The following is a 25,275-nucleotide window of genomic DNA, read 5'->3' as shown; positions in this document are numbered from 1 at the left end:
AAATTGAGATACGATGGCGATCTGGGGAGCGAGAGCAACTAGCACAGATCAGGGTCACTAGCACTGTTGAGGGGTAGGTGTGTGATGATACACTTTTCACCTGCCTGAGCAAGTAAAGCACTAATCTGCTAAATCTGAGTTCAGTTTGGTTTTTACAGAGAGCCTTCTAGTAAGCATCTGTGAAAATATAGTACTTCTGATCCTACGCTCAACAGACATGCTGACTGATAGATCTGCATCCTCTTTCTAACAACACTTGCCTAGAAGACTTATATCCTCCCTCAGACATATCTTTTCTAGACAAACACACACAAATCTGTCAATCTTTCAGCACAGATCATATTTTCTAAGTCTTGAATTATTTGGGTCATTTTTCTGGATTACATCCCATTTTTCTGCATCACTTTCAAAACAAGTCAAAAACCAGACCCAAAAATCCACCTTCTGACTTCTCGGCACTCAACAGAGATGCCTTGCAGACAACAGCTTTGCTCACACGCTGCATACTAGGAGTTGCTCTTTTAATGCAATTATCGCATCTTTTATTCCCATTCCACTTGCCAGGCACTAAAACTCCATCTTTTCTCCTGCTGCCAAGTCACTGTGTGGTTACAGATTATGAGACGCGTACTACTTTGCAGTTTTATAATCTGAGTGCTGTCACGCTGGTAACTTTTTTCCCAACGTATCATGTTCATTTGTTCTTCGAATCCTGTCTTCTAAAGCACTTCTGTACCCTCTCAGCCTAGTGCCCTCCTTAAATTTTACACATCCACTTCCTGTTCCATGTTTCAAGTCAGTAATGAAAATATTGACTGGACCTTAACCAGGTCCACAATTAAGCCTCTTCTGAGAGCAAAAATGAGTTCTCATTTTAGAAGGGCACCGCTGCTAACTACTTTCTCAGCATAGGTTTTCAAAGAATCAGGCCCTCCCCTCATACTCAAGCCACATTTCTGCAGTTTACATATGAGCATATAATGTCAAAAGCCTGGCTTCAGTCAAGATGTATCACATTTACCACTTTTGCCTTATCCACTAAGCCAGTTTCCCTGTGAAGGAAGGAAATTAGATTGGTTTAACATGATTTGTTCTTGACAAATATGTGTTGACTCTTTTTTATCACCTTATTATCTGGATGGTGGTTACACACTCACTGCTTAATAATTTGTTCTAGTATCTTTTGAGATATCAAGGTTAGACTGACTGGTGCATAACTCACAAGACCCTCCCTTCCCCCTTTATAAAGATAGATACTACAGTCTGTTAGAAATTCAGTGCAGAACGAGACATATACCTTCACGAGAAGCAAGTCTTTGTGGGCATTGGGATAGTCATATGCATGAATTTAGACAATAAATGTTTAACTGTTTTCTACAAAGCGTGGCCAAAATTGGTAAGTTGAATTTATCTGTTACATTATCTTGGGATGAGACAAAAATAAGCAAAGCCTAGGGCACATGACCAGAAATGAATATTATATAAACAGAATCATTCATTGTACAGAAATATGATCACTGTTATGTAACCTCTTCCAACCTCCTGCCAGTGGATGATTATTTCCTACAGAGTATTTTCCACTGCTTTGTTCAACAGAGGTTTAAGCAAATCAGTAAATAGCTTCCCCCCATTTCCCTTGGGAAACTGTTGCACGGCTATATAATAGTCAGTTTGGTCTCACTGAAAACAATAATGCAACACTGAAACGTATTTAATAGCAGCTAATCGTGACAACAAATATGTAGTAGTAACACTACCCCTTCTTTCTTTGTCCCATTCAGACAACTGTTTCCATCCACAGGTATTATACCTACTTATTCTTCTGTTGTGTCTCCTCTGGTTTCTGAATAGCTCATACTTTTCGTGCTTCCCATTGTACACAATCACAAGCACACATTAGCGTCTGCAGAGGTACGTGGAGAGGCTAGGAATGTCTCACCTTCTATTTCTTGGGTGCACTTATACCAAGCGTCTCCCATACCCTCACTGGTCTCTACCATGGTTCCTGGTGGAGAGACAGGTTTTCATCAAGAAGATGATCTTGCAAGGAGAAGAAACAAGAACACCACTACATCTACCTCCGTTATAATGCCATATATAATGCCTTCACTTAGATATGAAGGAATGTAACATCTTCCCTTACCATCACTGATGTGCATGATACACACACACTCTCACGCAGAAATACACACATGCATACAAGCAGCTGAGTCCAGCAAAGGTAAATCTGAACGTTATCTAGATACTGCCTAGATGCTTCAGTACATCTATATTGAAATGCCTAAAATGCAGACCACAGCCTGTCAGGGGAGGCTGAGCCCTCATTGATTCCAACCTGTCACTTCTCTACTTTTCTCCTGATTTACTAATTTAATCTGATCTGGTTCCATTCAAATAACTCTGGTAAACTGATGTGTCTGGAGGAGAATAGGCTCCCAAGCTGCTTACAAGCCAGCAAATTCTCCACATCTACCGTTATTCCAGCTATTTCAGATATGCTCAGCCCATTTCTATTTGTAACACCTTCAGAGACTCAGAGGTTTGTGACCAGCTGAGAATGCACCAAGTTCTCATCATCACAATGGCTGCTGAGATTTATTTCTTTATACCAACCCTTGCATCTATTGGAATAAAGTGGAATTAGTTTTGACGTTGACTTCAGATACTCTGTATCCTGCTCTCCCTTTCGGATAGTGGCTGGGAGTGAAGTATAGCTGCAGTATCACACGATAAACCCACTGCATGAAGAAACGCTGTTTCCCATTCTCCATGCATTTAAATCAGAGGTAGTTGACCTGTTTAGGATATGATCTATTCAGATAATAAAACCCACATGGCACACAGTAAAACGTTTTAATCCATGATCCATGCATATACTTCTCTAGAAACAAAGATGGTTACAGACTGTAGCATATAAAATTTGCCCTGAGCTAGAGAGAGCCAAAGCCCTTTAGCACAGAGACATTTTTGAATTGTGAACTTTATAAAACCCAACCCATAAGTTCTGCAGATGTAGCTTATTGCTGAGAAAAATCTAAGATGTTAACTGCCAGTGTTAGCTCATATAAGCTGGTATTTGTAAGAAGTGTGCTGTATAACTTGTATTATTTTTCTCACCTTTCCTGTATAGTAAAACCCAGCTATTGTAAGTTAAGGCTTTATTTCTTTTTTTTTTTTGCTGTGGATTTGTTTGGGGGTTTAATGAGGGTAAGGATGTGGTTTTGTTCTTGACCATTTCTAAAAATTGTACAAATCGAAGTGTATTTTGTAAAGGAATTTTACTACCTGTTTAATAACTTTTTAAAAGGTTCTAGTATTGCATCATGGGACCACGTATATGGCAGGTCTTTTCCTTCATGCATGAACAAAGAACATACCCAAGCAATGCTTAGTAACATTAATGGCAGTTGCCATCCAAAAATCCCTCGTGCATTTTAAGCAAAGGGATCCAGAAAAGCTAGTCAGCTTGAAACATTATTTAAAGACATGGGGTTTGGACACAGACCCACACAAGCTGTTTAGCAGCAGATTACACAGACTGTATCAGTTTTCCTTAACCTTATGGCTGCTTATGACTATAATTTTAAGTTGTTTTTAATCCAACAGCAGAAAGGGATAGATAGCAAATCAAGATCACACGCAGAGATGCCTCAGACTGACCACTGTCGGCTCTTTCCTTCACCTGGCTGCAGACACCACTCGATTCTGAGTATCCATGGTAGGACTTAGCCAGAGGCTTTTCCTTTTGGCATTTCATGCTTTGGAGAAGCTTCTTTGCATGCTAATAAAGATGCCAGGAAGACCAGCTGCTCCTAAACAGTTTGCAGGGAGGCAGATATAATTAATTCACAAGTTGGAAGCACATTTGACAGAAAGAATTGTTTTGTTACCCCCAAACAATCGAGAAGCTCATATGTGAAATGTACGCATAAGTACATCTGCTCTCACTTAAATCCCATACATTTACGCTACCCTAACTGAAGACACTGTAGTCAACTCTCACAGCTAGCCATGAAGATGATTTGCAGAATAATCTAAATACTGCTGTGCAAGGAAAAGCTTGATCAATAGGCCCCATAACTTAGAAGGTATGAATTTATGTTACTTTAATGGTATGTCCAAGAACATTAAGACCAATCAAAGCCTACCCAGCTGGCCATGTTTACCAGGGCCTTGGCCTTCTTTGGGTCATCACAATCATGACTTCCACCAAACTCAATGCCCAAGACTCACAGCAATAAGAACAGCATTATTTAAGCATTTTTTTTCACCCGTATTCACATAAACTTGTCACCCATTTGCATACATTTGAACAGTCTGCCTGACTATAAGGCATCTGCACTTTTATGTTCATTTCCCTGACATCTGGAGTGCCATAAATTCAATGCTTGCCTTATTTTTTTCTTTTTCTCTCTCCCCCTCTCCCCCAAAGAAGTACTGGCAGTAGCACAGATCAACCCGGTCACATTCAGATCAAAACTCACTGGAGATTTCCAAGCTTGAATGACTCAAACTGGACCAAAAAGTTAGAGCAGTAGGAAAAAAAAAAAAAAAAAAGCCACCAGTGGTATCTCTGTAAGGAAAAAGCAGCGTTACCATTCCACCACAACAAGATTCAGAGGAAAATACTAACAACAAAAAACTCAAGATAAATGGCTAAAGTTGCCTCAGGGCACTTTGGAAGAGAACACTGGGGCACATATGACCAGCTCTTGCCTACTTCTGCTACCTTCTTGCTGGGTAAGCAGGAGCTTATACCAGCACCACAGGGGAAAACGTGCCCCAGGGCAGCTCTGGGCTGACCAAGGGAGCAATTCAGCCTCCCTCCATGTCTCCCTTTGGACTACTAGACAGGTAAGGGACCACCATGGCAGTGAGTGTGGGGATGCTGGACATTGTACAGTGAGCATAAAAGCTGTACATTCATTTAATGAAAATGTTTGGAGTAGCCAAGCACCCAAAAGGGACATACGAGAACCACTTTGCAAATCTCCAAGGTATTGCAACACACAATGCAAACGTACAATTAAGTTTTGCAAATTTGGCCAGACACCAAAGGCTTTGGAAGTTGGCTGAACACAAAGTTCCCTGATTCTTCCCCTGACTCTCAGCTTTCCCTGCAGACTGAATCAAAAAGTACAGATAATACTAGGCTGCTCATTCTTCTGTTGCCTATACACTGATGTATTTTTCTTGCTCCGTTGGGACAGATGAAATAAGAGAAACGAAAACAGGGCCAGTCTGTTGAGGGATCATCTCTTACTAACCAAGAAATGGCAAAATCCTCCTAACGGTTCTTTGGGGAATATTTATTTTGTCCTGAGCTTTTTACTGTAATTGTGTTAATCCAATAGATTTGCTAAGCAGTAAAGCATTAACTGGCGTGTCTGAGGAATGCCTATTGGGTAATGCGTCCGCATGGGAAGAGGACTGAAAATGCAGTTTACATAAGGGTGTGGACCATATGTGACAAAGAATACATTATAGTATATGTTTCCTTCATGGTAAAATATGATGAGGTAATGGGGAGCAGGGTTAAAAGCTGAAGAGACTGTATTTATGCGTCAAGTTCAAGGGGTTGTTTTAATTTCTGGACCCAATCAATGATGACAAACTTCAGCTCTGCTTCTGTACATGCTTCAATAGCTTGGGAGGGATAGCTACCGTGTGTCCAGCTAGCATACATTTCTATGCTGGACTACTTTTGTTCTCTTAAACTGGCATTTTGAGTGGAAAGAGCGGTGCCAAGCGTGACAGAGAAGGGAAAAGAGTGAAGTTAAATTATGTGGAATTGACCATAATGAAATATCAAACCTGCAGCTATTTTGCCTATCACTCACCTACACATCTTCCCTCCCTCTAAGAAATCACTCGTTTGATCCCATGATTGCCGTTACAAGCTGCAGGGTGCATCAAGGGAACATTTTAACAGTTTCATTCTCTCCTACCGAGTTACACTACCCACAGCCTCTAGGATCACACAGGATATGAGAGCCCAAAGCTTTTTTTTCTTGCTGCTGTTGGCTGCTTGCACTGCTAGGGCTCAAGTCCTGTCAGCAGCAGCTTTGCAGCGGATGCACAGGGAACCTGCCTAACGTGTTACAAACTGACACAATTCCAGCAGTAGCCAGTGGTCTCACATAATGCAGTTATTTTTTCCAGGCCTGTTTTCTTCTTCCAGCTGAGTTCCCAAAAGGCAGCAATGCTTTAATGGACCCACACAGTGAAAAAATGAGCAACAGCAGCATCCAAAAGCCTTTTGTTCGTTATTGCATCCAGCCCTTCTGGAGCGCTCAGATGAACTGGAGGGCGAGCTTGGCTAACGTTTCCTGACTGAAGTACTGAGAGCGCCTGACGCAAAAGATTTCACCTGTCAGAGCTACCCCGCTTTCCACTACGCTACTTAAAACCTAATGTGAAATGAGGAGATCAAAGTACATGAGGTCTCTCAGATATCTGCCCCCTTCCTCTTCCTCCTTTGCCTGAGGACACCTGGTCACCTCCAAAGATGAGAAGACACGTCTCTAGACTACAAGACACAAGGGCTGTTGTAAAGCATGAGGAAAAATTGGGCCAGTAATACAGCATGATGCAGCTTTGCCACTCTAACAGAGGAGATAATCCAGGGCTCAGGACTTTTTTGAAGCAACCTCCAAGGATCTTCATTTTCAGCAGGATGTAAGCTTCTGACTCTGGAAATCTCTGCCAAGAGGTTTTCAAGTCCACGTTGACCAATGTTACAATAAGCAATTTCCACCACCTACAGAGCTCTGGTTTATGGCAGAGCCAGCAGCTCAGGACAAAGCCTTGTCCATGCAAGATACAAGAGGCAATCTGAGACACAGCCAAGGCGAGAGCTTGCTTGATCCACACGAAGCCTCATCAAATGCAAAGCCTGTAATGGAGATAGCGAAGGTTCACACTGGCACAGCTATGCTGAAAGTCTGCCCATTCCATGCCTCTTTCCTTCTCACCATAAAAACAATGCTGAAAAAAAAATCCCTTCATTCCTCTGAGGCTCCATACATGCAGTTACCTACACACCATGCGTACAATCTCTCTCCCCTGTCGTCCTTTCTGCTTCCCCCAGCTACGGCACAAAGCTCCAGATGAGCAGCTTCAATTACTTGAACAATGATCTTGGAAGTAAAATATTTCCCTCTTTGCCACAAATCTTTATAAGTAGCGAAATAAACACCACAACATGCCTTCTTCCAACAGCTGGAAAATTATGGTCCGACTGAAATGACATCATTCTATTTTCCTATGGAATTTCTGTACTGTGAGATTTCAGGGAGAAACTGTGCTGGCTTGAGGTGGGATGGGAGACAGTGTTGTGGTAAAGTGGGCAAACAAAAAAAGGTGAAACGGTCTTAAATAGGTCTTACTGCAAAATAAATGTTTACACAAAACCCAGAAACATTCCTTAAAAACAGATCAGACAGGCTGTTCTTTGGCTTATAGCCATTCCTCAGTTCCAGCCTTCAACAGCCCTGTCCTAGCTCTAACATACGATATGTGTCTCAACATCTTATATTGTTCTTCCTCTCTGTCTTATTACATCACTTAAAAAAAAGATATGGAAGATACACCCCAGTGAGGAAATACCTCTCTCAGAGCAACATTGCAATTGTAGCAGCTTTTCAAAGGGGAAACCACTAAATCTCTTCCCCTAATTACACACTCAGTTGTGGATGTCATCAGAAGGCCTGTGACTACACTGGGTATACTGCAATTCCCTTTATTGCACAGAGGTGACGTGGAAAAGAAAGGTTTGGTCCTAGCAAGTTAGAGTCAAGTCCCAAATCATGACTGGAGCAGAAAAGATGGGCTGCAAAATACTTGATGGTAACAGTCACTCCCTAACCCAACAGGCCCCAGTATCATTAAAGTTTGTTCACCTTCACTGAAAGTTTCTTGAGCACAATTCTCAGTAGTACTCGGTGCAATTCCGTAGTACTCGGTGCAATGTGGCACTCCATAGATGGATCCAAAAATCACCGAGACCAAACAGAAATTCTGAATTGCCGTCGGTGATCACTTTCTCTATAAACTACCTACTTATTCCAAATCATAGCTGTGGGAAACCATCAGCAGTACTGGTGCTGACTTCAGGCAGTAATCAGGCTGAACACAAAAATCAGAAATGAAAAAGAGCATGAGAATATGAGAAACACAAAAGACACCTTTGCTGAAATTTCTCTTCTGTTTTAACTCCTAAAGGCCTTGAAAAATCTTCTCAGTGCTCCCAAAACAGCAAACACCTTCACTATTGTATTGGGTTTGCATGGCAAGGTTTTGGTAGCAGGGGGGCTACAGGGGAGACTTCTGCGAGAGGATGCTAGAAGCTTCCCCTGTGTCTGATAGAGCCAATGCCGGCCAGCTCTAAGATGCTGGCCAAGGCTGAGCCCATCAGAGATGGTGGTAGTGCCTCTGGGATAACATAGTTAAGAAGGGGGAAAAAACCCACCAGGAGCAATTGCAGCCAGAGAGATGAGTGAGGAGATGTGAGAGGAACAGCCCTGCAGACACCAAGGTCAGTGCAGAAGGAGGGCTCGGAGGTGCTCCAGGTGCCGGAGCAGAGATTCCACCTGCAGCCCATGGAGGACCCCACGCCGGAGCAGGTGGACGCACCCACAGGAGGCTGTGACCCCGTGGGAAGCCCGCGCTGGAGCCTGCTCCTGGCAGGACCTGTGGCCCCGTGGAGAGAGGAGCCCACGCCAGAGCAGGTTTGCTGGCAGGACTTGTGACCCCATGGGGGACCTCACGCTGGAGCAGTTTGCTCCTGAAGGTCTGCACCCCGTGGGAGGGAGCCACGCTGGAGCAGGGGCAGAGTGCGAGGAGTCCTCCCCCTGAGGAGGAAGGAGCGGCAGAGACAAGGTGTGATGAACTGACCACAACCCCCATTCCCCGTCCCCCTCTGCCACTGCGGGGGAGGAGGGAGAGAAATCGGGAGCAAAGTTAAGCCCGGGAAGGAGGGAGGGGTGGGAGGAGCTGTTTGAAGGTTTGGGTTTATTTCTCTTTGCTCTACTCTGTTTTGCTTGATAATAAATGAGATGACTTTTTTTCCCAAGTGGAGTCAGTTTTGCCCGTGACGGTAATTAGCGACTGATCTCTCCCTGTCCTTATCTCCACCCACGAGCCTCTCGCTACATTTTCTCTGCCCTGTCCAGTTGAGGAGGGGGGCGATTGAGCAGCTTTGGTGGGTCAGCCACAAAAGAAACCCACCACAGAAGCCCAAGCAGAGAGTCCCAGAGGGGAGGGTGGAGCTTGGAAAGGACCTGTGGAGGTCCTTGCGTCCAACATCTGCTCAGGCAGGCTCCCCTAGAGCAGCTTGCCCAGGACCTTGTCCTCTGGAGCTTGGAGTATCTCCCGGGAGGAGCGCCGGGAGGGGAGCGCAAGGGCAGGACGTAGGCAGGGCACGATGGCCAGGAAGGGCTCGAGGTCCCTACGCAGCCGCCGTCCCCTGCAGCCATCCTCCCTGAGCGCTGATTGTCGGGCAGTTTCCTCAGACCCGCTTTGCTCACGGCAAGGGCAGAGATGAACTTCCACGCTGGGCGCTCTGAATGCCTCAGCTCACCCAAAAAGCTTTGGAAGCGGCTCCAGCAGCAGCCGGGCTGCCGAGGCTTTGGTGCATCCCCGGGGTGTGATGCAGGGGACGCCCGCACCGGTATGTGTTTGGCAGCGTTATCACCGGCAGCTCGGCAGCCCTTTTGCTTGTAAGTGCACATGTTGCAAGTTCTGAGTTACAGTTTACAGGCGTGAATGAGAGAACTTGTAACTTTGAAACCTAATGAAGGAATGGGCGAAGGAGTGAATCCACACGTTAGACTGCTCTGTCCAAAGTGGATGTAGCCCTTGTTTGCCATTCTTCTGTGTGTGTTTTATGAACTCCTAGGCTAGAGTTGAATTTATGGAGTACGTTGTCCTGCCAATGTGAGAGATCCAAGCAGGCCACGACACTGCTCAGTCCAGAAGAAGCTTCCTCCTGTTGCTTGGCACGGTCTGCTGGACAGGGTGGGTGCTACTGAGTGCTTTGAGAAGCTCTACGGAAAGTTGCTCAGCAATAGCCAACACACCCCTGGGTTCTCAAGGCTCTTTGCAGCATCGATGCAAAGCATAGCCCCGTAGCAGCTCCTGGGAAGAAATGTCCTGATGCAGCTCATCATACGGTCACATTTCAGGACTTCTGCTGCTCCCCCTTTAAACACTGCCGGCCTTCGCTGGGCTACGGCAGCACTTCAGGCTGGTCTAGGTTCTGCCAGTCGTCCTGGGGCATGAACGGTCCTAGCGAGACATCCCAGGCCCTGGAGACCTACCCGGCGGGGGAAAGGCTGGAGCAAAGAAGAGGTGCCCTCCGTGCAAGAGGCTCCGGCGGGATGAGCTGTCAGAGGACGAGATTAGAGAAGACTTGAGCAAAGCGGAGAGGCAGAAGACGTCCCCGTCGGGCCCCCACGGGGTGCACCCTCAAGTGCCGAGGGAGCTGGCAGGTGGCCTTGCGAGGCCCCTCCGCAAGGGAGATGCGCCTGAGGACCGGAAGAAAGCAAAGAGCCCATGGGCCGAGGAGCAGCGCGGTGGCCGGGAAAGCGGACGAGCGGCCGGCCCCAGGGCGGGGGTGGTGGCCGGTGGCACCGAGTGGAGTCGGAGGCCAGGGAGGAGCGGTGAGCCGCGAGGCAAGGGGCAGTGCCAGCAGGTGGAGGCAGGTGGTCCTTGCCCCGGGCTGTGCCCTGCTCTGGGCTCCCTGGGCCAAGGCAGCCATGGGCATCCTGGAGAGAACCCCCAGCCCCGTGCCCCCCCAGGGCTCCGCCCACTTTCCGTTGGGCTCCCGCCGTTGGTCAGTTGGAGCCAACAGCCCGCACAGACAGCAGCACGGAGCTGTGCTGGCACGCAGCAGCGCTGGGAGGAGGCAGGCTCTGGCCGAGCAGCCACTAGCACCGGCACCGGCAGCCCGCTTCCCATCCTCGCCGTCGCTGGCTGGTGCAAGTCCTTGGTGCCCGGCGAGGAGCCTCCTGTCCCGGGCGCGATGGGCCAGGCCAACTGCTGCTGCGGCTCCAGGTAGGCTCCCCGGGTGGCTCGGGGACACGCGGGCACGGCCGGGCCCCGCAGCAGCAGCAGCCGCCTTTCTCATGCCCGCCACTCTCTGCTCTGCAGGAAGGCTCTCAGCCAGGCCGAGGCAGTGCTGAGTGCAGACGTGCGGCTGAGCCAGGGCCGCAAGAGGAGCACGAGGCGCCTTCTCCTCCTCCAAGAGGAGCTGGTGGTGGCCAAGTTGCAGTAAGAGCCTCAGAGTCCCGCTGCCTTTGCCCCATCCCTGGCCCTGGGACCACTGCGGGGACACCCGGGCCCCGGCCCCGGGCCCTTGGTGCTGGACGCATCGATCCACGTCCGTGCCAAGGGCAGGTTGGGGAGCCCGAGGAGGCCACCTCCAGGCAGCTCCCTGCCTTCCTCTGCTCTCCGCAGAGGTGGCACCAGCGTGCGCCCACAGCTGCGCCTGGCCCTGGAGCAGCTGTGGGTGCTGAGCGGCGGGAAGGAGGCGGCGGGGGAGGAAGAAGAGGAGGAGCAGGAAGGCAGCGGCGTGGACAGGAGCTCCCTCGTCTTCGTCTGGCCCAGCGGCTCCTGCATTGCCACTTTCGGGCGAGTTGCGCTCCACGGGGCTTCGCCCTGCTGCCCTTCGTCCGTCTCCTTGCCCACGGGGCAGGGCTGTGCCGGCGCCCGCCTCTGCCCACGGGCTGGGGGGCAGCGGGGCCTGACGCTCTTTCTCCTGCTCTCTGTCTGCAGCTCCCGGGCGCTGAAGGAGCTGTGGCTGGACACACTGCTGGGGTGAGCCAGGGGAGGGATGCTCCAGGCGCAGCCCGACAGGGGAAGACAGCTCCCCAGCTGGGGAGAGGTGCCCCCGCGGCACCCCCCAACAAGAGAGAAGAGGCGTCTTGGGGCTCAGCTGGCTCTCTCCCTGTCCCTTCTTGTGGCACAGGACACCCGAAGGAGCCACGAGAGCGCAAGTGACCCGTCTCCCATCGCTCCAAGTCCTGGAGCAGGAGCTGAGGCGCCGCCGTGCCGTGAGTGTCTCTCTGGCCTGGGCTCCTGGGCTCTGTCCCCGAGCGCTGGTCCTGCAGCTGCCGAGCAGCAGAGGCACGGCTGCTCAGCTCCTTGCCCTCTTTCTCGCTTGGCCAGGGGAGGACATTCAGCGCCACGAGCCTGGAGAGGCTGCTGGAGGGCCAGGCCGAGGTGAGAGCGGCGGCCTTTTGGCCGCCTCTGGCTGTGCCGCCATGTGCGGCGAGCGGAGCGAGCTCGTGCGGGACAGAGCGCTGGAGGGAGGGAGGGAGGGAGGGAGGGTGCCGCGGTGCCACTCAGGGAGCGGAGAGGCTTGGGGAGCCCCCAGGAACGCCGGCACGTCCTGGCTGTTGGCGCTGGGAGAGAAACCTGCCGCGCGGGGCAAAGAGCCAGGGAGAGCGGAGGGTCCCGGCTCCACCACGTGTGGGCTGCTGGTGCCGGGGGGCAGCTGGCCGGTGGCCCTTTCTGCTGTGGGGCTGCCCTCTAAGCACAGCCTGCTTCTTGCAGGCTGATCCCAAGCAAGGGCTGGCGCCGGTCCCGTCCAGCGACGCGGGGGCACACTGCCGCTCAGCAGGTGAGTATGGGAAAGCAAGGCCAGCTCCTGCAAGCGACCGGCTGAGCTGTGCTCACTTGTCCCTTGAGTGTCGCCATGCAGGTGCGGTAGCCCAAGGGAGGACGTCAGCGGGAGGAGCCAGGACACCCGCTGGGCAGCGGCCGCTGGACGTGGTTCTGCGGGGACAAGGAGCCTCTGCTGCTGCTGCTGCCCGGGGCTTGGCAGGGCGAGGGCTGGGCCGGGCTGTCCCGGTGGCACGCCGGCTCTCGGAAGCCTCCCAGCCAGAGCCGCGGTTCCGGCCGCTGGCTCCCTGCCCCTCCTGCCGCACCGCTCAGCACCGCGCTGCAGGGCAGGGCAGGGCAGGGCAGGGCAGGCTCCGGGAGCGCTGGCCTGGCGGTCTCCATTGAGGGGCTCGGGCTCTCTTTTCCTTTGCAGCAGGAGGGAGCAGCAGCAGCAGCGGGAAGAGGAGGAGGACACGGCTGCCCTGGCCCTTTGCTCTGCGGCGCAGCCCGGCCGCTGCCCAGGCGCCAGGGCAGGCGGGCTGCGGCTGCAGCAGGGCGCTGTTTGGCCAGCCCCTGGCAGCCGTCTGCGGGGAGGAGGGCACGCTGCCCCGGCCCATCCAGGTAAGGCAGCCTGGACAGGGGGTCCCCAGCCCTCCAGCTGCTCCGTAGAGGCTGTGGGTGTCCCTGGGAGCTGCGGGGACGAGGGCCTGGGCACTTCACCCCCAACAAGGAGCCAGGTCTGGGGCAGCGCTCTGGCCAGCGCTGTTGGAAGGCAGCTCCGCGGGCAAGCAAGCGTCCTCCTGCCTCTCCTGCAGGAGCTGCTGGCTGTCCTGCAGCAGGAAGGGCCATCGACGGAGGGGATATTCCGCTGCGCTGCCAGCGGGACAGAGCTTCAGGAGCTGCGGGAGGCCCTGGACCACGGCGCAGAGGTGGAGCTGGGAAGGCAGCCGGCGCTGCTGCTGGCCGTCCTCTTGAAGGTGAGCGCTTGGGAGCTGCCGCCGGAGGAGCTCCTGGCTGGCCTGGAGTGTCCAAAGGCTCAGCTGGAGGCCTGGGCCTTGCAGGACTTCCTGCGAAGCATCCCCTCCAAGCTCCTCGTCAACAAGCTCTACGAGGACTGGATGGCCGCCATGCGGAGGACCAGCAAGGAGGAGAAGATGGCAGAGCTGAAAGGGTAAGCGTGGGCAGCAGCCTGCGTGTTGAGCAGGAGCCCCGAGCGCTGGCCGAGAGCACCTGGAGAGCTGCGCGACACAGCCGCCGCCTCCCACCTGCCTCGCGCGAGCCTGGGGGACGGCTGTGGGCAACATCTGCTCCATGAACCTTGCGTTCCTGTTCCCTCAGAGTGGCCGAGAAGCTGCCCGCGGCCAACGTCCTCCTCCTGAAGCGGCTGCTCTCCCTCCTCCGGCACATCGGCCACAGCGCAGGCACCAGCAGGATGAGCCCCAGCAACCTGGCCGTCTGCATGGGGCCCAGCCTGCTGAGCCCACCGCACGAGGACCTGCTCCCGCTGGAGGCCATGCTGGAGGCGACCCAGAAGGTACGCTGTATGGCCCTGCTGGCTGCAGCCTTCCCGGCCCGGCCCGGCCCACCCTCTGAGCTTGGCTGCTCAGAGGTCTCTGGCTGCCTCCGGCCTGGAGCGAGGGTCGCGAGTGGGAAAGGCCGCTTGCTCGGCCCCGTTTTCCGGCAGCTGGCTTGAGAGCAAGGCTTTGATGTGTGCAGGTGAAGGTGCTGGTGGAGTTCCTGGTGGAGAACTCCAGGGAACTCTTTGGGGAGGACACCGCTGAGCTTTCCCGTCCAGCAGCCGAGGAGTCGCCAGCCCCCAGGCAGAGCTCCCAAGGTAAGCGGAGGGACCGAGGCTTGTCACAGCCTGGGGCTCGGGATGCCAGAACCCTCGGCGTCGTTTCTGGCGGGGCTGGGCAGCGAGCGTCGCCCTCGGAGCCCCACTTGTCCCCTGGCCTCTCTTGGGCCGCTGCCTCTCGGGGCACGAGCGCTTTGTTTTGCTCGGCAAGGTGAGCCGAAGCTGGCAGACAGGGCAGCCGAGGGCTGAGCCCAGCAGTGGCATAGGGCTTTGGCCGGAGCTGGTTTCTCCTTCCCAGAAGTCCCTCACCGTGCTGCATGTGCTTTTCCTTTCGAGGCCCACATTTGGCAGAACAAAGCGTCCCTGCGGTCAGTGCAGAGCCCGAGCGTCAGGCAGAAGCCTTGCCACACACACCCCCCTCTCTAGAGCTCGGTGTCCTCCGAGAAGCCGGGGGAGATACGGTGGTGGGGTCTGACGCGGGAGAGGTAGGTCAGGTCCCCAAAGCCTGTGACAGCGTCTCTGGTGTGGGAGGGGAGTTTCTGGAGAGGCCAAGTGGCTGCTGTGCCTCCGCCTGGCAGCAGAGCTGCTGCGGGTTTGGGTGATTCCTCCGGCGCCCGGGATGGGCCGTGGTAAGGAAAACTGGCACGCTTGTTTCTCAAGGGCACTGGGCGTGTGCTCCAGCAAACCAAATGCCCACAAAACACCGTCGGAAGGGCAGAGGGGAGCAGCCGCCAACTGCTGAGGGCTTTTGCCCAGGTCCTGCTTCCTAGCAGAGCTTCATCGAGTCTCTCTGGAGGGGGCGGGCGGGGGGGGGGGTGCTGTGCGGACCGCGGCGGATGCAAACCAGCCAAAGGGCTCTCCTCTGCAGAGCTGAGGTAGCAATTTGTCCAGGAGCTGCTTACGGCTCCAGGTCATCTCTTGGCACCTGCTACCTCCGACATTTCTGTTGTAGGCACCTCCGGCTTTGCCTCCGAGCACCCCCGAGAGCGCGGCAGACTCCGCGGGGCGCCCCGAAGAACTGGCGAGCCTTTCAGGGGAAAGAAGGTAAACTGAGCTGGCTGTGGTTCCAATGGGAAGGGACTCCAGCGGATGGTGGCTCTCCCTCACTGATACCTCTGTGGGATGGAAAGGCTTGCAGGCTCTCCCCAGGCCAAGGGAAAAAGAAGAGGGCGAAAGAGGAAACAGGCCTGGGGGGAGGAGAGTGAAAGCCGCGTGGAAAAGAAGTGGAGGAAGAGGGAAGAAGTTTCTGGGGCTGGACCAAAGAGAAGAGGCAGGAGGGTGCAGGAGGCCAGGAGGCCCAGGTGTGTACCAGGCTCTGCCGCCCATCTTTGCCACGAACGGTTCCTCGTGAAGGCTGTTCCCCCAGGAGAGGGGAACAAAGCCCTGCCTCGTCCTGCCCTTCTGCCTTTATGGGAGCTTTCCGACTCTGTCCTTGCAGGTGCCGATTCATTTTCCCTGGCTGAAGCACTGTGAGTCCTGGGCCCCGCAGCTGATGTCCACAAATAAAAGGATCTTTTCTCTCTTCGGACTGTGCCTCCTGCCATAGCACATTCTGGAGTGGGGAGCTGTGGTCTGGGGGTGAATTGTCAGGGAGGAGTTTGGGATCGTCCCTTGTCCCAGCAGGCAGCCCTTTGCAGCAGGCATCAGGGCTGCGTGGAGGCGCTTTAGGAGGGAAACTGTAACGGGTTTGCGTGGCAAGGTTTTGGCGGCGGGGGGCCTACAGCAGTGGCTTCTGTGAGAAGCTGCTAGAAGCTTCTCCCACGTCCGATAGAGCCAATGCCGGCCAGCTCTAAGACGGACCCGCCGCCGGCCAAGGCCGAGCCCATCAGCGACGGTGGTAGCGCCTCTGGGATAACATAGTTAAGAAGGGGAAAAAAACCCTAGCGGGAGCTTTTGCAGCCAGAGAGAGGAGTGAGGAGATGTGAGAAACTCTGCAGACACCAAGGTCGGTGCAGAAGGAGGGGGAGGAGGTGCTCCAGGCGCCGGAGCAGAGATCCCCCTGCAGCCCGTGGAGAAGACCATGGTGAGGCAGGCTGTCCCCCTGCAGCCCATGGAGGAAGGATGAGGGGGTGTAGAGATTCCACTTGCAGCCCGTGGGGGACCCACGCTGGAGCAGTCTCTTCCAGAAGGTCTGCACCCTGTGGGAGGGACCCCACACTGGAGCAGGGGCAGAGTGTGAGGAGTCCTCCCCCTGAGGAGGAAGGAGCAGCAGAGACAACAGGTGATGAACCGACCACAACCCCCATCCCCCTCTGCTGCTGCGAGGGAGGAGGGAGAGAAATTGGGAGTGACATTGAGCCTGAGAAGAAGGGAGGGGTGGGGGAAGGTGTTTTAAGATTTTTATTTCTTTATTTGGTTTTCTCATTACTCTGATTTGATTGGTAATAAATCAAATTAATTTTCCTGAGTTGAGTCTGTTTTGCCCACAACGATAATTGGTGAGTGATCTCTCCCTGTCCTCATCTCAACCCATAAGCCTTTTGTTATATTTTCTCTCCCCTGCCCAGCTGAGGAGGGGAGTGATGGAGCGGCTTTGGTGGGTACCTGGTGTCCACCACAACTACACACTTTCTCTTACTTCTAAACAGTTTCTATGCACTTTCTCTTACTACTTTCTCCCTGCCCCTCCCAATTTTTCCTGTTTTGTTGAATAACTGCATAAATAACCCAGGACAGCATAACTAAAAAGGCATACATTAAAACTTCCCCCAAACCAGGGATAACACTCGCCCACCTTGCAAGGTTTTTACATTCTCTTTTGTTATGCAAAGGAATAAACTTCATATATTTGAACCTGACATTCCATACTTCATTTCTTAATTTTTCTTGCTGTTGTTATTTTTAAGCAATTCCACCAAATTATTAACTTTCAATTACTCTAACTGTTTAGTAGGGTCAAGAAGAAAGGGCAACGAAGGCCTATCTTCAATACTTCGACAAAGAGGAACAAAATTGATGCATAAATGTGCATATCACTTTAATGTATCCAGCCCTATATATACACATATAATTTTGTGTGATTTATATCCCTAATTAGATTCCCATGGAAACATTCTTCAGCTAACAATGTGTATCATAATCACCTTTTCTTCATACAAATGATTTCCTTAACTTTGCATGCATAACTTAGCAGCTTTTATTTTTAAAACTCATGTTCACAGTTTCTCTCTTGTTACCAGTAGGGGTGCTATGATAAGAAACTAATTTGCTGTAAAAATTACTCATTTGTCAAATAAGCATTAAAATAATTGTTCCCCTTTTGACTGTTACCCTGCTGTTTCCAGTCATTTTCAAAAACTAAATTATTTACTCATTTGAAAGTTCAGCTGTGCATATTTTAATTGATATTCCCTCATAGGACTCATATTGTTAATGACAATAATTAGCCCGAAATGGCTGCTAAATAATTATGCTGAAAAGATACGAAGTATTTGTGCAGAAAGTAAAATCAGCATTTGAGAAACCATCAAAATGTACAACTTTCCTATTTTATGGCAAAGCATAGTAATAGTTCATAATCAAATTAAGGATGAAAAGGAAAAATGTAGATTACATGCTTTGATGCAGAATACTTTATGTTTCCAATATAGCATGGTATTCTAGCTAACAATGAGTACTCAGTCATTTTAATAAATCCCTACTATTGCTATTCCAGATAGTAATATAAAGTATTCTCATGAAGTCAGTGCAGTTAGGAATGTGGTAAACTATCCATTAATAATATTTCTCTGCCATCTATCTATTGCTTTTCATTCCAAGGAATCAGACCCCTGTAATAATTTATAGCTTACGGAATTAATGCTGAAGGCTTTCTTCTGGCAAGTGTTGTTGATTTCAATGATGATAGCTAAAAGCTATTCAGGCCCAGCTTCTTTCTCTGGACACGTCATGGGCCAGATGCATTACTGACCTATTGTTTGTGTAACCATTTATACCAGCACAAAAACGGTATCATTTTTGATTTAGCTTCTTTGCTTGTCGATAGCACGTTACGCGGGAAGCAAGCTCCGTATGCACTGCTAAATAGAGAGACAGGATAGGTTCGTCTACACAGGAAACAATCTGAGTTAACTAAGGATGTGATTTTAATGTGGGTTTCTATATACAACTATATTAAGCCCATGTGGACTCACTCATTCAGAATTAAAATAGCCCTAATTCACTTTAATCTAATTCACTTCCAAAGACCACAGAGGGGTTTAAAGTTGTTTAATCTATTTGAACAGCTCATTTGAATCCACATGCCTGAGTGTCCCCACAGACACCCACACAGACAAACAAAAACCCAGTAAAGCAGTAGAGAGGTTAAGAGTGTATTGGCAGAAAGTTTTACTCCATGGCTTTTTGATGGAAAATTTGGGTTTCAGCTACATAGTCTCTTTGAAGAAGGTGCTGACATTGAGTGCTCCTACGTTTCAGCTGTAAATTAAATACCCTTTCTAAAAGACACCCTCACATGCTGCTGCAGCACTCCTTGGCTGAATGTCACATATCCCCACAGCCTGAAGTCCGAGCAGTTGGCCCAATGCACCCTGGTCAGGGACAACCAGGGTGCCAGATACACCCAGGTACATCAGACAACATGTATTCTTGCTCCAGATCAATTTCATTATTTTAGACCAAAACACTTTTGGCCTTTGATTTGTTATTGAAAATTCAAGATTTTTTGCATGGGGGAATAACATTCCCTCCTTGTCTCCTACCCTAGATCAGCCCTACCTGAAAAGACTTTTCCAATAACCCATGCCATCAGGGCATCCTCAAATTGAAAGGTTAGGTGGTACTTGTCATCTATTTGGAGAACATCCACTGCATCATCTGTGTGCTAAGCTCTTCTGAGAAGGATGCCTCTGAACTCACAGTTTAAGAGTCACCAACTCCTGACATTTTGCTCATTAGAGGTAAGGGTAGGATCTCTGCTTGCAGGCCCAGGTGGGTGTTGACAACAAGAGCAGCTCTGTGGCTGTTACACAGGAGTGAAGGTTGGTCATATTCCTGCTTCTGCAAAAGTGTTGAGTTCTGGAAAAGGAATCAGTTTTCTACAGGTGTTAGTTTTTAAGACTTGAGAAGCAAGTAGATGGCCCACCTCACAAGAATGTCATGGATTAAGCACAGATGCGTTGCCAACCCTCACCGCTTTTGAGTGCATTCACTGTAAAGCTCCCCCTCTTAGAATCAAACGCATACGTGAGACTTTTAAAGCAAGTGAATTTCTATTCTTTGCTCTAAAGGAAAGCAGAAAATTCTCAACTGAGTGAACTCCAAAGGTTAAAAAAAATAATGCATATTTAAAAAAACCCTGGTGCTTTTGAAGAAGTAATTCCTAATTTTTGAATGCTTTCAGTTAGTAAAACGCTTCATGACAGCAATTTAAATACTCCTGGTCAGAGAATGTTAATATGAACGCATCTGTCTTATTCACTTAAATTGCATCTGCAATTCTTGTACGTTTTCACATGCACCTCTGGGAGTTTGCATGTGTAATCAGCAGCATTCAGAACTCAAGCATGCCTCTGAAAGTTTGGCTCATTTAGAGCTACCTTCCACATCCACTAAGTTACATTTTGGATTTTGAAATTTAAGACAAATAGCCAACAGACAAAGAGCATATTTATTAAAAAAAAATAAAAATCTTAATTGCTCAATCTATTGCCATCTGAAAAATAAGTGCAAGCGATTACTGGCACCAGATGACTCCCAGTTTTCACTGGCCAGCAAAGCCACATCTGCAAGTTCAATGAGATCAGTAAACAGTGTAGGTTAAGTAACCGGTTACTAATATTTTCCTTGAGCTACAAAACTTTTAAACAACTAACAACAACAACTGTGATCACAGTAACCTTCCAGAGGTTAACAGCATGCAGGTGGTCAATCTGAATTAAATGCAAAACAGACGGCTGCGGCATTATAAACTGAAGATCTCAGTTAAGTTTGCTTCAGGAACTGGGTCTTCTTTCTCAAAAGCCTCAATGATACAACACATAAATGTCAAAACGACAAAAATAAGGAAGTATGTCATAGACTAAGCATTTTAATGCCTTTTCTGGCTCACTTTTGCAGGCTGAACTGTCTGTGTTGACCACATTTGATGGCATCAGTACTTAAAGTGGCTGTGTGCATGAGTTTTTAATAGCTGAAATAAATTGAGATGGCCCATCAACTAACTGAACTGTGCTGTGGGCTTGTATTTTAAACCACTGGTGTGATACATTTTATAATTCATTTATGACGCCACTTTGCTGACCTTGTGAGTATTGGTAATCAGATATTAAACTAGAAACAAGTTCAAATCCAGCTACTGATGGCATAAGTAGTGATCAGAAAGGATTATTCATATCCTTCCAGAGACCTTTTTTAAAGCAAGTCTCTTAATCTATTCCAAAACAGATAGGTATACCTAATGCCACTGGTGATCACCAAGAAACCTATTTGGAAGGTCCCCCAAAATAAGCATGGATTAATGAGTGATAGGAGCTCAGAACTCTCTTGCCCAAGAGACATGTTTTTTCCAGCATCATCTAGAGGGGCCATGAAGGCTACACTGGCACTGCTAGGGACTCCTCTTAGGAGACTAAAGAAAAGTTCCCAGTGTAGTTCCCAAATACATTTCAACTAAACACCTGTGAAACATAAGTTTGGCCCACAGTGTACATAGCCTGGAAGAAAAGTTGTTACTGGAATGGAAAATAAAAACAGAGGAGAATCGCTGAAGAGTCCTTCATCCCACATCAAGCTTTGCGTAGTCCAGTGCACAAAGCATTTGCTTTAAGAGCTTTTATCAAAACGTTTTTCAAAGCTGAGCACTCCCTTTTGGGATCTCCCGCTCACTCACCAGCCTATCCGAGCAACACAGTTGCAAATGAGCTAATGCCCAACCAGACACAAGCAGAAAACGTAGGACCATGCCTTGCCACGTATACATACACCGGCCAGCACTTGGACCCCACGGAAAAGCACCAGCAGTTCTGAAACTTCACACTACTCAGACGTCCACATTCAAGTTGAGTGGCTGCCAGTAAATAAATACAAATCTGTTCTCAGGGTGTTTCATAATGACTAGCTCCTCAAAGCTAGTAATATTCATGGCCTAATGAAGCGACATCCTTCTGGGTACAATAGCTACTCAGGCTGCAATATCACCTCCTGATCTACTGTACTACATCTTAACCAAGGGCACAAGTCATAGGTGATTCCGGTGCAGTCGTGTACAGCAGCATGGTGCAGTGAGGTCAGGGCACACGTCATCTAGACATCTTCCAGCAGCTACTTCACACAAGTCAGTGGAAATGGTGAGGTTAGAGAGATCTCTTGCGTGTATCACCTCATTGTCATTTATGTAAAGTTCACACCCGGTGTGTTAAGTTGTTCCTTAGTTGTGCTGCTTATGAAAGACACATTTCCTCCGCACACACGTCCCACACCCTCACAGATCCTCGCACCCTGCTTCAGGCCCCCTGCATAGGCAAGTACACGCTGGCACTAGATGGGAGCTGCTCATGTGCACGTCACCTAGACATGTCTTTCCCAGCCAGCCAGGTTGGGTGGCCAAACCTAAGGAGGGACCAGCTGAGCTCCAGCTGTAGCCTTTCCCTTACTGGTGGCACCAGTTGTTCTCTCTCCTTTCTGCTCAGCCAAAAGTTTTCAGAAAACTTACAGGAACTTCATTACCTCCATAAAATCTGGTTTAAATTGGCCAGTTCAGAAGTTATTAGGGAAAACAAACACTCTAACAAGCTTGTAACACACTTGTGAGGTTTTCTCCTTCAGCAAACACTTAGCCAATTGAGGGAACAATTAACCGCTCTGAAAATTTCAAACCTCTTAACATGCAGATTAACCTGTGCTGCAATGAATGCCCAGCATTATCCCTCTCTAAAAAACCCTCTGTTTTCCTTCCCATTTATTTGCTCTATGTGCCTCTAATTTCAGCTGGAAAAAAACAGGGAACCAAGATGCTCCTCCAAAAATCAGCAGGACTCCTATCACCAAGAAATTGAAGGAATATGGTTTTGTGCCTCACCTGAAGCCATGGAGACTCGATTCCTTAACAATACGATGATTCTGTTACAAACAGCAACCTCGGCTCCAGCTCCAAGGCAAGAACATGCAGCAATGGACTACATGATGGAAAGGAGTATTTTTCAGCCTCTTCAGCCTCACCCTGCATTACCTGCAAGTAATACATTACAGAATTGAACGCCAGAAAAGTGCATTTTAGAATAAAAAGTATAGTGTTTCATAATTTGATTTAAATCAATTATACCATCTCTCACTGGAACGTTCATGAGTTTCAGAAATAAAATATATAAATGAAACCAGCTGCTCTGGATACTCTTTCCTTGGGATAGATTTCACTTGAACTCAATCAGCTTTCTTCTGCAGCACATTATTGTCAAGCAGCATCAGAGTGGAGAGCATACAGTGCTGTATGAGTTATTGCAAGGTAACCAGTTATGGTTAAAAAAAATGCAGAAGATTAAAATTCTTTCCTGCAATGGCTGGATAAACCCCAAGGAATTAATTAATTCTTCTGGGGCTGACAGGGAAACTGAGGTAGTTATTGGCATCCTAGCAAAATCCATTAATTTATAGCTATTTACTACATTGCATAATCTTTCTGATTTGTCTCAGTCTGGAGCCCCTCTGTGCCCCACAGCACGGAGGTCAGCAGTATTTGGGATGAAGAATAATTACAACTGGAGAAGCACACGCAACCAAAGCTCCATGTTCTTTAATCTCTAAGTATAACGCATGAGTAGATTTTGGCATCACTCTTAAAATGATTGTTTGTAACTAAATACCATATCTCAGTGCTTAGATACCATGATGACTGATCTTTTCATAAATCAGAATAAATATATAGGGCAAAACCCAGGCTCTACTGAACTCAACAGGAGTACTGCCAGCCACTTTAAGGGAGCCAGGGTTTCACGCATAAGGTTTTCAGCAGACCAAGCTGTCCAGTGGCTTTGGTTGTTTTTTCCATATTTCAGCTCCTTTTTTCATCAAGCCCTCTCTTCCCATCCAGCCTCTCCAGTAGCACTGTGACGAGATGGAACTGCACACTGAACTCCCAGCCGAACTAAATATGAAAACATCCTCTGTTAAAATAAAGTATGATTCCAGCTTTAGCTGACAAAAGCAACCTTTATCTTTGACCGCTGTCAGGCTGCCCACAGCCTTCACTCATGAGGCATTGGCCCCGTATTAAGGCTGGTAAAGGACTGTTCATTTTACAAGGGGGACAGATGAGGTTGACATTCCAGGCCAGAAGAGAGTTTGTGATGTAATGACAGCCTTTACTCTCCATTTCCCTGCTTTTGTCAATTTGAACCAAACTGAGTTTTCTTCACTTTTCCCTCCCCTCCCTGGAAAACCATTTTTCCCCAACATCTTCAAAAAGGGTCAGAATAAACCAGAGCCAATTGCTTTCTGACACTTCTTTAAGTCACGATGGGGTTCTCTGAGGGCTTCTCTGCAACGGCTCATGCTTCTGCACCCTCTCTGACACACCTTCATACATCACCTGCACAGACGGGTGGCAAAACCAATAGTGCCTTCAACTCTGCCACGCTCCTCCTCGTGCAAATCTGTTACCATTGCGAAATGAAACAAAACTTTAGGGGATACCCATGTCCTCTGAGTTTACACACGTAGATTCCCCGGGCTCTTTTCTGTGCCTTGTGGGATGAGACAGAGTTGTGCAGAGAGTGGAAGGGAGCGCTCTTGTTGGGTTTCTGCTCTGATGCATGCCCAGGACGTCCAACACTCTTATGAAGGTGAATGGTCCATTAACTTAAGCAAGGAAGTACCGCCAAGCAGCAGCAGGCAGGGAAGGCTGAGGGCACCAAGTACCACCACCACAATCTCTCATACTTTTTTTTAGGGTTCATATTATTTTAGGGTTCATTTTGAAAACACGCACAGATAAAACAAAGGAAAACTCCACCTTTCCCCCTTTTTTGTGCTTTCCTTAAAGAAAAAAAAAATTTTTGATACAGCTATTCATTCATCTTCTCCTACCATATTATCCAAGTGTCCTATATTCCTCTGTAGACCTACACATGTGAGTTTCCTTTGAAGTAAGCAAATACCTTATTTTATAGCTAGAGTACTGAGACAGAGAGAGGCAAAAAGTCTGCTGTCTTAAAGATACAATGGCCCCCAGAGCTGAAAATAAGACGATTTGCACAGCTACTGTGTGCTTAACCTTCACTGACTCCAATAATTTAGAACACAAAAGTGGGTATCATATGCAATAATTAGTTAGTATGGAAAGCCAAGTGAAATAATGACTTATTCTCTAACAGGCTAACAAACTCTGTTTGCATTAATATATGTAAAGACTTGTATTCCTAAGTAGTCAATACCAGAAATGTGTTTGTATAGGATTAACAGGGTCAAATTAGTATGTACGACAAGACAGCACTTTCTATAACTTGAATGTAAAAACTAAAATGAAGACATAAATCCAAACGTTCTTGTGCATGAAGAGAGAAGAGGAGGAGGAGGGAACAGAGAAAGACAGAATGAAAGAGAGGAAAAAGGAGCCCACAGTCTCTTTATCAAGAGATAAAACAAAGTTAAAAAGGTGATTCTCTTCCTCTGCCTGAAAAGATTGAAAATGCAGATGCTGTTGCTAAAATATTCAAACTAATCACTTATAAACAGAATTATTTTGCACAAGAACAGATTATTACTACAGGTACTGACTAAAGAAGAAGAATTTTTTTTTTTTACTTTAAAAATATTTGAGGAATTGCAGGACAACTGTAAATACCTGAAATCTTAATAACAGGAAAGTACTCACTTGTGAGCAAACTCCTTGATGGGTTCACATTCTTTGGCACGTTCACCTGATGTCCCATATGGCACAG

General features: G+C 48.7%; 2 protein-coding genes and 1 long non-coding RNA gene across 3 annotated transcripts in view; 2 read left to right on the top strand and 1 right to left on the bottom strand.

The window, feature by feature from the left end:
* LOC142601226 (uncharacterized) overlaps window positions 1-13,019 on the top strand; it is a 409,261-nt gene extending 396,242 nt beyond the window's left edge. The window contains exons 2-6 of the mRNA XM_075750017.1: window positions 11,776-11,817; window positions 11,969-12,053; window positions 12,169-12,222; window positions 12,556-12,622; window positions 12,704-13,019. Of these exons, the coding sequence (XP_075606132.1) occupies window positions 11,776-11,817; window positions 11,969-12,053; window positions 12,169-12,222; window positions 12,556-12,622; window positions 12,704-13,008 (553 nt within the window). The 3' untranslated portion in view covers window positions 13,009-13,019. The remainder of the gene's footprint in view (window positions 1-11,775; window positions 11,818-11,968; window positions 12,054-12,168; window positions 12,223-12,555; window positions 12,623-12,703) is intronic.
* LOC142601225 (T-cell activation Rho GTPase-activating protein-like) lies at window positions 13,012-15,883 on the top strand (the record flags this gene model as incomplete). Its single annotated transcript, XM_075750016.1, has 9 exons — window positions 13,012-13,224; window positions 13,419-13,580; window positions 13,665-13,774; window positions 13,942-14,137; window positions 14,320-14,437; window positions 14,735-14,883; window positions 15,351-15,442; window positions 15,529-15,699; window positions 15,837-15,883. Coding segments are annotated over 9 exons (1,236 nt in total), but the record flags the coding sequence as incomplete, so codon positions are not given.
* A 6,541-nt stretch (window positions 15,884-22,424) lies between these two features.
* LOC142601160 (uncharacterized) overlaps window positions 22,425-25,275 on the bottom strand; it is a 132,741-nt gene continuing 129,890 nt past the window's right edge. The window contains exon 3 of the long non-coding RNA XR_012834791.1: window positions 22,425-22,568. This is a non-coding gene — a long non-coding RNA (uncharacterized LOC142601160). The remainder of the gene's footprint in view (window positions 22,569-25,275) is intronic.

The sequence above is a fragment of the Balearica regulorum genome, chromosome 3 (genome assembly GCF_011004875.1).
Source record: "Balearica regulorum gibbericeps isolate bBalReg1 chromosome 3, bBalReg1.pri, whole genome shotgun sequence".
In the NCBI taxonomy this organism is placed as follows: Eukaryota; Metazoa; Chordata; class Aves; order Gruiformes; family Gruidae; genus Balearica; species Balearica regulorum.
This window is presented reverse-complemented; position numbering and strand designations above follow the sequence as displayed.